Below are 12,256 nucleotides of genomic sequence, written 5' to 3' on the forward strand. Positions count from 1 at the left end.
GAAAGCAATTTTCCAGTCTTAAAAAGGGAAGGCGGGGTTGGAAAGATGGCTCGGCAAGGTAAAGTGCTTGTCATCCATACACGAAGACTTGAGTTCCGATCCCCACCCCCACGTCCATGTATATGCCAGTCACAGCTTCATTCATCTGTAAACTTGACTCTGGGGTGGCAGGTGGAGACGAGCAGATGCCCAGGGCACACTGGTCAGCCAGTCTAGATTCACTAAGAGACCCTGTCTCAAAAAATAAGGTGCAGAGCAAAATGAAGGCACCAGTGCCTTCCATATACACATATACACACGTACAGTGTGCAGCTACACACACACACACCACACATCTATGAGCCATATCTCCATGTAATCTATGCACATCCTTCCTAGTGCCTTAAATCTCTTCTAGGGTCCTTCTGTCAGCACAAAGTAACACTGTAATTGCTCGCTCTGCTGTATTGTCAGGGAATGGCAATGAGAAGAAGTCTGTACATGTTATTGTGGGTCTCACTTCACAAGAGTCAGCCCAAGCGATGCTAGCTCATGTTGGAGACGGGCGAGCCACCCAGGGAGAGGAGGCTCCAGCAGGGCGGGGCGTATCTACACACTTCACCCAAACACACACACACACACACACACACACACACACACACACACACACATACACACACACAGTGTTCAGGGCACAGCTGACTGAGGTTTGGTCCTTGGAAACTTGTGAGGCCTTTTTCTTCAGTATTTTCGATTTGACTCACAGATGACGTGCCCACAGGGAATGTCTTTTCTGTAATGCTCTATGATATTATTTAGAGGCTTTGAGATGCTAAATTTTTGTCCCCCTGAATCTTTATTTAACCAAGGCTTCTTTAGCTTGAAAATGTTGTATTTTGTGTATTATCTACTCTTGAATGTGAGATTTTGAATGCGAGAAATGTAATGAAAAACAATTTGAGATATAAAAATGAATTCTTCATCCCTCAACTATTGCTGTCTTGCCTAACAGTAACCAGATGCCTAAATATGACTCACCAGGAATGTCTGGTGTTCATGTCGACAGTGATGCCGCACAGGAAAAACTTCAAGGCCATGCATTAAGAAACGGATTCAGGAAATCTTCATAGACTTTTCATCTTGAGACTCATCATTTTGCTCTTTATGAAAACATGGAGAATGAAGTGTTTTGTAACTTGCCTGCTATTGTATGACTGAGAGAAGACGCAGACCATGTCAGCACATCAAACACTGTCACCAAGACAACAAGGGCATTTTTCTCATTTCAAATCCTAGTTTTCTTTTTTTTTTAATTTATTTAAATTTATTTTATGTGCATTGGTGTGAAGGTGTCAGATCCCCTGCAACTGGAGTTACAGACAGTTGTGAGCTGCCATGTGGGTGCTGGGAATTGAACCCTGGTCCATCTGGAAGAGCAGTCAGTGCTCTTAACCACTGATCCCTCTCTCCAGCCCCCCCAAATCCTAGTTTTCTATTGATCTCCTTTGAAAAACATTTCTGGAGTTCCAGGTTCACTTCCTTGCTTTTCTTGGCAAAGGAAGGAAGATTAAGAGTGACACCCAGGCTGGAGAGGTGGCTCAGCCGTTAAAGGCTAGGCTCACAACCAAAAATATAAGAGTGACACCAGAGAGTTTATATCACGCTTCGTTCATACACTATGACATAGACCTATGACAGCATTTTCACTGAAACCATACTTCTCTGGTTTACTGAGGAGGTAAACACCAGTTCTAAGTTAAGCTTTGTCACTATGATTTATCATCAAGTGCCACAATAAACAGATGACTAGTTTGGTTCTCTTGTCCCTTCTCCATGAACAGGAAGGGCAGCGTTGAGTTTGGCATTGTGTTTATAGCTCTGGACACAGCTGTAAGGTGTTTTTAAGTGTTCAGTGAAGGAAGTCTGCTCTCGTAAAACACAGACAAGCACAGTATCAAAGCAGAAAGCGTGTGCACAAAAATCGCTTGGCTGGCCCTCTAACCCTGAAAAAAGATGAATGGTTGTTTGGATTAGAAACTGTACCCTAATGAGGCATGCTACCCCTGGGGAGGAGGTGTGCGTAGCGTAACTGTTCACCTCCAGGTCAACACTGCGCAGGTTGTGATTCTCTGATGCCCAGCAACCCCAACCCAGACAGCTGCCATGAAGTGCCTGGTCCTCTGGGAGCCTTTGGCAGACGTGACCATCACCATCACAAAGACCTGGGGAGCAATCTCCTGAGCACGACCACAGTGAATGGACGGAAATTAGTTCTCGAAGCCCTCAGATGAATTGCTGGCAGCTGGGTTTGGGAGGGCCTGGTGTCTTCTGCCGTTATTCCTCTGATTTTTCAACTCCAATCACTCTCACATTCAATGCAATCTCCCTTCAAACTGCAGCGGCTGCTTGAAATGTCCCATGTGGCGTCCCTCGTGAGGCTAGGACAGTTAACTTCAAATCTCCATTCTTTAAGGCTTTAAGAACTGGATTTTTCATTGGGTGGTTTTAATCACTTTCCAATCTGTAGAATTTTTTTATACCTTGGAAACTAATTAAAACACTCAAGAGAAAAAGACAAATGTTGTATAATCCTACTTCATGAACACTACTTTAAAAGGCACACAATCATTCACAGGATAGAATTTTAATAATTCATCTATAATACAGGCAATTGAGATGACTTCAAAATTTTCATTCCGGCCACTACCTTAGTGGGGAGCAGATGATGGTCATGTATGTGGAGTTTTCACGTTTGAAAGTGACCGAAGTCACTTTAAGTTCAATCTCCCCACATTGAATTTTTACATTTTAAGTGTGAATTTTGATACATATTTTCTAAATATGTCCAGTACTTCCCCTTAGGCATTGCTTCCTCATTTCCTTCCTCTTATTTCCCTTCAGATAAACTCTAGCACAATGATAAATGCAGTGGAGTTTCATCCACATGGATGGACCCACCAAAACGAACTGCGATTCTTCTTCTATGTCAGGAAAGCATACACTTGGTATCCATGGAGTTTCCAGGACACTCCTTGGATACCAAAAATTCTAAGATGCTCAAGTCCTTTTTATAAAATGATATAGACTTTACTCATAACCTCATATCATTTAAATCGCCTGGAGATGACTTGCATTGTCTGATACAGTATAAAAAGTTATTTTGTGTTATTTAGGGAATGTCAAGAATAAGGAAAGTCTGTATATGTCCAACACAAGCGCGCGCGTGTGTGTGTGTGTGTGTGTGTGTGTGTGTGTGTGTGTAGACGTGTGCCGATTTAATTTGACTTCCTGCTGTAGAATACCAATAACTGTACTCTAGAAGCTCAAAGATGAGTGTTAAAATCCTACCTATTTTCTCACGCTGAGCATTTGAGGAGGCCTCTGCACAGTAGGGGTTCTGTGGACTTCCGACCACGTCTTTTTCTCTGGTGGTGTCGTACTAAGGCATCCTCACCCATTGGCTGATTTACAGGAAGCCATCTTACAACAAGCCACAGCATAGGAAACTCCCCCCCCCACCCCCACTGTCTTCAGCTGGCATTTGGTGACCTGGAGGTGGCAGCCACGGGTTCTGGAGATGAAAGGTCTAGGGCTACATCTGGGAATTGTCTTCGTGCTGGCAGAGACCCGTTGGGGCACACGGCACCACATAGAACGAACAGTAGTGTGTATAGGTGTCAGGTGCGATTTTTCCCCTGAACATTTTTGATCTGTGCTTGCTTGAATCCACAGAATGCATAGAGATGGAGAGAAGAGTACATAAACTCAAATAAACTTATAAAACTTGCTGTAGTGATGTGAAAGTGAAACTATAAATCACCAAATCTTTTTTCTCTTTGCCTTGTACATTATTATTATTATTATTATTATTATTATTATTATTATTATTTTGCCTTCTTGAACCCTCTGGGAGTGGACTCCTAGCCAACAGGCCTGCATTATCACAGTCATGGTCTATAATTTGCGTGTCTGAGAACAATATCCAAATGCTCTTTTCTGTAAATCATCCAGGCTTGTTAGTGCAAAGATTGCTACCCTGTGAAAGCTGAGCGAGACAAGGAACCATCCCCAAGACCCCTCCGAAGGGGTCTAAGTTGCTTCTCTAATCAGAAGCTTCTGGAAGCTGTATGTGCCCATGCTCCCTTGATGGCTTTGACAACAATTACAGGACAACCAGAGGGAGCTTTATACCGTGGACTGACTATGAGGGAAAATATTTGTAAAACAAACCACAACTCTATTCACTTGTTTAGAATCAGAAGCTCACGTATCCCAAGCTGGCCTCAACTCTGCCGCACTACCACACATGGCTTGTACCATCCCACCTGGGATTGTGTGGTGCTGGGCACTGAACTCAGGGCTTCGTGCATTCTGGACATGAATAGACATGGTAGGCAAGCATCTACGTCTCTAGACCTACACTGTTTTGCTTTTTTTTTTCTCCCCAGTCTGTCTAGCAAATTTATAGGGAGCTCTCGTCACAGATTTGATTCATGCTATAATGATGGACATCTTATCATGTGTTGACTTACCATCTCGTCATGTCCTTTGTGGTGAAGGGTCTCCTGAAACATTCACCTTGTGAACTCCTGACAAGCTACACATGCAGGGCCAGTGATAAAAGACGGCCTTGGGAATTAGTTACAAAACTCTTAGAAGCCAATACCTCTAGCTGACTTGATAAATTAAGATGGTAATTTTTTTTTAAAAAAAAATAGAGGCCCCCAAAAGTAAAATACCTCGCCAAATTTTACTCCCAAATCAACCTTGGCAGACCAGGCCCAGGAATGTTAACTGTAAGCCTAATATTGATCAAGTGTTTGCATCCTTGCCTCTTGGGCCTTAGAAGTATATCACATGCATTATATCATCCGATAATTAAAACAGCTTAATAAAGCTGCATTGGCAATGATCTCCTGCTTATGGATGATAAAAATCAGGCCTCGGAGAACTCTACTGTTTGACCAAAGTCACACTGTTGGCAAATGATTTGGCCCCCCACAGATCTTGCTTTGGGTCACCACCTCATGTAACATGCTATGCCAGGTTCAGGGACTCCAGAGATTAATAAAACACAGTCCTTCCCCTTAAAGAGCTCACCATCCACCAGAGGAAACAAATCAGCATCATTTGAATTGTAAAATTAATTGCTAAGCTGCCTTCAAGACCCTCAGGAATGTATGACTTGAACAGTTAAGTGTAAGAAGACCATGATCCTGGCTCTTGGACAGGTCTGGTGTTTTTAATACCTTATACAGAAGGCAGGGTTCTCTACTTTCTAGAAGTGGAGTTCCTTAAACCCAGTGACCCTCCTGCTTCAGTCACGCTCATCAGTATTCACAACTGTGACTGTGACCATGCCTAAAAACTGTGAAATAGAAAGGAGGAGCCTGCTGGATCACGGACTATCAAGACAAAAAAGGGGCTAGAACCCTGTCACCCATAAAGGAGAGCAACTTTTTAGTTCTACAGAATGCACAGGCTTAGTGACAGGCACTAAGCAGACAGGCCTTATGGTCGGTATTTGTGATCTCTCCGTCTCCAAACTCCCACCCTTTCATTTGGCCTCCAACACCATGGAAGGTTCTCTGCAGGGCAGAGACCCCTAGGGACCTGTGAAGGATGCTGTCCCTCCATCCTGTCCATAACCATCTCTCTCTTTTCACTCTTCCTGGTTCTCCATCCTGCTCTGCTGTGTCCACCAGGATTTACTGTGGGCTGCATACATGGATCTTCCCAGCTCCCAACGCTGAAGCTAGGACTCCAGGAGTTTTTGTGTTTGGGGGTGAGATCTTTGGGCAATAGTTAGATTTAAATGAAATCAAAAGGGTATGGTCTCCTTAAAATAAGAGAAAGAGGCCAGAGCTCTTGCTCTCCACACATGAACACACAGTACAAAGTTGGACGCCTTCCACTCAAGAAGACACCTCTCACCAGAAATGACTCTAGATAGAATATGCATGTTGCCTTTGCCAGCCTCCAGAACCATAAGAAACGGATGTCAGGCCCAGGTTATAGAGATTTGTTATAATAGTCCATGCTGGAAAAGACAGTCTCAAAGAGAAAATATGAATTACATTGAGGTAATTACACACATACTGTTCTAAGCACTTTATACATTTGCATTGTGATCTTTTCAACAATATTATGATTTATTATCTTTCTCATTTTCTCATCAACACACACGCACACACGCACGCACACACGCACGCACACACGCACGCACACACGCACGCACGCACGCACGCACGCGTCACTCTTGGTTCAGAACTCCACCTCGTGCCCTGGCTGCAGCGGTTACCTTCCTAATGGTTTTCCTGCTTCTATCTCTTGACATCTCACAAGCCATTCCCTTCCCTGTTCCAGAATGACCTTCATAAGCTACACCTTCGTCAAAGTCTTTCAGTAGAGGATGGAAGCAGAGCTCAGTGGCAGAGCCTCTGAGTAGCATAGTGAGTCCCTGGGTTTGATTGTCCACACTGCCAACAGCAAAAAGGAGAAGGAAGAGGAGGGAAGGAAGAAAGAAGGGGTGGAGGGAGGAGGGAGGGAGGAGGGAGGGAGGGAAGAAAGAAGGAAAGAAGGAAGAAGGAGGAAGGAAGGAAGGAAGGAAGGAAGGAAGGAAGGAAGGAAGGAAGGAAGGAAGGAAGGAAGGGAGGGAGGAAGGGAGGGAGGAAGGAGAAAAACCAGAATATCTCAGTGGCTGTCTTTCTCCCCAGAGAAATCAAGGAACCCTGATTGGGGTGTCCTCTGAACTCCAGAACCTACTCTGTGTGCCTGTCATTTATTATCTGCTCCATTTCTCTGTCTAATGTGTTAAGCAGGGATGAAGATCCCCAAAGATCTTCATCCTCTCCTGTCATAGCCAGCGTCCTCAGCAGTGAGGTGGCAATCTGTATATTTGAAGAACAGAAATAGAAGAAGAATGAAACAGCTGGTCTAACTTTTTCTCAGACTATCTTTTGTTGACCAAAGTTTCCCATTCTGAGTGAGAAAGACTTCATATCCAGATCCTCAGCTGCTGTGGATGAGTGTTGGAACCAACACTTCCTTCCTGTAATATCCTATTAGAACCAAAGGCAAGTAGTGTTCTAGAATTCACATTCAGAAATAAGGTTCGTAGTCCTCTTCAGATGCTAGGATGTCAGCCTGGAGGAGCCACAGAACTACCAGATCCATGTAGAGAGAACCTGCAAGCTAAGCCAGAAGAACTTTCTGAAGAGCAGGTGACAGGTTGGCATACAAGTCTCACAACAGCCCTGACGAATGTCCATCTCAGCAGCCTTCCTGCTAGGAAGCAGACATTTCCTCCTTCTTCAGAGCCCAGTATGAGTGGATTTTAAAATGACATAATAAAGCCGTCAGCACACAGTGAACGCCATGCAATGTTTATAATTAAAGGGGGCTCTAGCGTATTTATGTTAAAGAAAATGGAGACTGGCTGAGCCTTCCCTTTCAAATCCCTTAATCCTCCGCGTTTAGAATGAGAGACTCAAATTTTTCTCTGGGGTCTTAATTTTTATGTGGCTTCTTATTACGTCTTTTATCTCTTAAAACTCTAAATCCCTTCAACATAGCTTCGTTCCTTCCGCAGCTGAACTGGCAGCAGGCTGATCTTTTTATGGGTGGGTAATGGATTTGGTCTGATTGCTGACATGGGAACAATGGGCGGATAAACAGTTCCATTTGTGACCATGCAATTCCCCATCTGTTGAGTGCATTCATGACTGGAGTGCTGCGCAGAGACAGATGAATGAACCTGCCACGCTGATGTTAATGACATCCGTCATACAACTGGCATGTGGCTTCATAAATCAAGAGCTAATCGAAATACTGGTTGCTCATGTCGTGAACAAGCCATCTGATTAAATGCCTAAGCATTTACCTTGACATTGGGCCTGGTGACCTGACTTCTTTTATTTCTGCTTTCACCATAAAACTCTAGGAAATATTTGTAGAAGTTGCACATCCTGGTGGAGCAGTTGCCTGGCATGCACCCAGCTTCAACCTGCAGGACTGCAATTAACAAAGGAATAGTTGACTTAAAGCTGGCTTCAAAATCAAATTTTGGTGATGGAGAAAGCAGCATAAATGAAAACAAAAAGTTGATCATGGTTAAAATTGAGTGAGAGGTCCTGGGGGATCATTATACTATAGTCTCCACTTTGAATACATTTTGAAATTAGTATTAGGGAAAATAAGACATTTGCAAAATGGAGATAACTGAGAAATGGGAGCATCCATTGTTTAGTATAAGCGTTTTTGTAGTTTTTGTTGTTGTTGTTGGTTTCTTGTTTGCTCGTTTGCTTATTTTTAGAGACAAGGTTTCTCTGTGTAGTCCTGGCTATCCTGGAACTCACTCTGTAGGCCAGGCTGGCCTTGAACTCACAGAGATCCTCTTGTCTCTGCCTCCTGAGTGCTGGGATTAAAGGCATGAGTCACCACTGCCTGGCTATAGGTTTTTTGAGGGGTTGTTGTTTTCTTTTCTTTTCTTTTCTTTTCTTTTTAGAATAACTTGCTCACATAACAGTTTAAACATTTAATAATGCAAAAAGCCATCGCTAGCAAACAGGATTTTGTTCCACATTTTATAGGCAGGAAATCGGTTCCACTGACTGCTCTTTCCCCAGGATCCCCTTACCGCGGAGGCCACACACAAGGCCTTTTCCAGGGCAGGCAGGCAGGTAGGTGAGCGCTGTAGCCAGCCTGAGTGCTACATGAGTAAAACCCAGTGTGATGGCTAGTCTTGGTCGCTGACCTGACACACCGGAGAAGGTGGGAACATCTGAGGAGTGCTCTCCATCACGCTGGCCCGTGGCCAGCTGGGTCTGCGAGGCAGTTTCTCGATTGCTATTGTTTCAGGATGGGCCAGCCCACTGTGAGTGGTGCCAATCCTGGGTAGGCCTGGGCTGTATAAAAAAGGCAAGCACAGAACCAGGAAAGCAAGAGGGAATGGGGGAAGGCACTCTAGAGAGGGGACTAGTGGGCTGCAGGTGGTATAAGGGCAGAAACCAGGAAGGGGCGGGGCTTTAATAGGATCCGGAGGGACAGAAGCACAGAGGGAGAGAGAAGAAGGAGGAGGAGATACCACTAAGGATGTTTGGAAAAGCCATAAGGAATCGGTTGTTTGTTTGTTTACCTAAAATTACATGTAATATGTGTGTGTGCATATGTTTACACACACAAACACACATTTTATATATTTATATATATATATATATATATATATATATTTTTTTTTTTTTTTAAAAGAAGTTACACCACTAAGGATAATAATACCCCCCCCCCAACAGCCTTAATCTATACAATAAAAATCCCAGTACCAGACATGAGAAACTTTCTTCCAAGTTCAGGGGAGCCCCAGAGACTCTCCCGCAAATACAGGCTATTGTCATTGCCTTGGTTACCTGTGGAATTTGAAGGTAAGTCCTTATTGCTGAAGACACTACATACTTCAGATACAGGACTTGGAGGAATTTATCTGGAACTGACTTGGAAGCCTTCTCCCTGAGAACTAGCTCTCATATTACAAGTTTCCAAGAGAGAAAAGTGACTAATAATAGCCCTACTCAGCTATAACGCCTATGACATCCAACAAGGCCAACACAGTAAGAGATACCCCAAAGTACAGTAGTGACACTTAAATCTTGGCAATAACTAGCAGCTGTCTAATCAGACTTAAGGCCCACCCAATAGGAGGGAATGAATGATGAGATACAAACCTAGCCAGCTACCCACGGCTAGAGGAGAACCTGCTGCTGCTGTTTCCTAAATCAGTGTGTTTTTAGACTGCATTCTAAACACCTATACACACAGCTCAGGTCCAACCCAAATTGGAGGGTCAGGTAACATGGAAGAGGAAGCAGAAAGATTGTAAGAGCCAAAGGACCAAGGCGTCTGCCAAGAGACTATGTTTTATATTGAATAGGAAAGCTGTATCCATGAAATCTCAGTGCCATGGTAGCCTGAACAAAACCTGAACAATGACAGTATCAGTTGACATCTCAACATGGATGTGGGAAATTTCACAACGCCCCACCCCTAAATGAAGGGCTGCAGGCAATTAATGACTGCTGAGAGAGAATCAGTCTCTCCAGGGATGACCCTCGCTAATTGGTTGTCCAGTAACAAGTGGTCAGCTCGCTCGCTCTCGCTCTCTCTCTCTCTCTCTTTCTCTCTCCATATATATACATACACTCATCAGGTTATATTTATATATTTCTATGTGTCTATACATGTAACAATGATAATTAAAGAAAAATAGAGATAATACATAAAAGGAATAGGACATGGAGGGGAGGTAGCGGAGGGGCAGTGGGAGAGAGGGGCAGGATATACAGTCAGGTGTTGAAGACAATCGAAGTATATTATGTGCATGCATGAAATGTTGTGATGAAACCCCTTATTTTGTACAATTGGTAAATGATAGTAGAAATAAAAACAACAACAACAAAGCAAAGGTTGCTGAGCAAGCCAGTGAGCAGCATTCCTCCGATATCTCTGCTTCAGTTGCTGCCTCCGGGTTCCCCTAAGGATGCACTGTAACCTGTAAGCCAAATCAAGATAAACCCTTCCCTCCCCAAGTTGCTTTTGTTCAGTGTTTTATCAGAAAACAGAAACCAAGAAAGAACACCTAGCCTGCCTTGATTGATGTTGGCACCGAGAATGTCAAGTACAAAGTCCAGGAGCCAGTGAGGATCCACATTGTTCAATATGGTGGCCAACAGACATATGAGCCATTGAAATGTGCTGTCCATAGGAAATACACACCATATTCCAAAGACAGTGTGAAAAAAACACAGTGAATCAGACTTAACTTCTTTGTTAAAATGTAGTAATTCAACTACCTCATTTATATTGGTTACATGGTAAAATGAGGATTTTTTTTTTATTTTTAGTTAAATAAAAATTGGTTTTTTAACCTCTCTTCTTCTGAACTTGTGGCTTTTTCTTTTCTTTCTTTCTTCCTTCCTTTGTAGGTTTTTTTTCAGTGTTGGGCAGCTAACTTAGTATCTTGCACAGAGTAAACAAACTTTCTATCACTAAACTACACCCTCACTCCATGAACTCGCAGCTTTTTAATTTATACTCAACCAGCTTGTCTTACTATTGACTTTGCCTGTTATGTAGTTTGTATAGCATTGGACAGTGCTAAACATCAATCTAGTGCCTATGCATCTAGGCAAGAATTCTACCATGGAACCATTTCCCAGCCCTCTTGGTATATTTTTAAAAAACCTTACACATAATATTTTTAGCTTTGGAGTCTATGTTCCACATGTATTTCTATTTTCATCCTTTCTCTCTTTGATTAAAATTTATACACTTTTAATATATGGAGAACATTCATTCTCCATTCACCAAACTTCCTGTCCTAGAGAAAACCACTTTTAACTTCATAGTTAGAAATGCATCCCTAGATATCATCCAAGGATCTCCAATTCAGTTTCTAAGAATCTGTCGTACTGATAGACCTGAATGTGTATGTGAGTCAGTACTAGAAACGACTAGAGTTATGTCTTAACTTTCACTAAGCATAGTGCGATGCATTCAAACCAAAGCCACTGGAGAGACTGAGAGAGAAGCCAGGCATGACTGCTCAGCTATCACCCGTTCCCACTGCTTGGATCATTTGAGATTGTGAGTTAAAGACCGACCTGGTAAAATAGTAAGACCTTGTATTTAAAAAAAAAAAAAAGATCAAAACAAGGTAGATTTACTTGTACTGCATCAATTTAAGAGTCCTTAAGTTGCAAGTAATAGAAAGTCCAATCCAACACAAACTAGTTTAAATATACAGGAAATACATATTGAATAAGGTAAAATATTATTAATGTTATGAACATGTACCCACATGTATACATCCACATAATATACCACATACAAATATTAACGTTCATTCTTCTGGTTTCTTTTAACTATTTAAGTGTGTGTACTACCACATTTTAAGTTGGGTGGGCACTTAGCATTGAATTTCCCCCTGTCCAAGCAGATGCTCTTCCCCAGATGTCTGCAGGTTCCCTCGCTCACTTGAGCTATTCGTTAAGATCATTTTTTGCTTGTTGTATTTTTGGCTTTGATTTTCATTTGGAGGCCATGCTACATTGCCCAGAGAGTCTTGAACTGGGTGATTCAGCAATTATTCTGTCTCAAGATCACTTATTTTAGTGTTCCTGGAAGTAAGTGTGTGTGTGTGTGTGTGTGTGTGTGTGTGTGTGTGTGTGTGTGTGTGAGAGAGAGAGAGAGAGAGAGAGAGAGAGAGTCATGTGTGCAGGTATGT

At 42.8% G+C, this 12,256-nt stretch overlaps 1 protein-coding gene across 1 annotated transcript in view; it reads left to right on the top strand.

Moving 5' to 3' along the window:
• The window catches only part of Adhfe1 (alcohol dehydrogenase iron containing 1), a 34,212-nt gene extending 32,930 nt beyond the window's left edge, over positions 1 to 1,282 (top strand). The window contains exon 14 of the mRNA XM_028864532.2: positions 992 to 1,282. Within this exon, the coding sequence (XP_028720365.1) occupies positions 992 to 994 (3 nt within the window). The 3' untranslated portion in view covers positions 995 to 1,282. The remainder of the gene's footprint in view (positions 1 to 991) is intronic.
• The last annotated feature ends 10,974 nt before the right edge of the window (positions 1,283 to 12,256 follow it).

The sequence above is a fragment of the Peromyscus leucopus genome, chromosome 5 (genome assembly GCF_004664715.2).
Source record: "Peromyscus leucopus breed LL Stock chromosome 5, UCI_PerLeu_2.1, whole genome shotgun sequence".
Classification (NCBI taxonomy): domain Eukaryota; kingdom Metazoa; phylum Chordata; class Mammalia; order Rodentia; family Cricetidae; genus Peromyscus; species Peromyscus leucopus.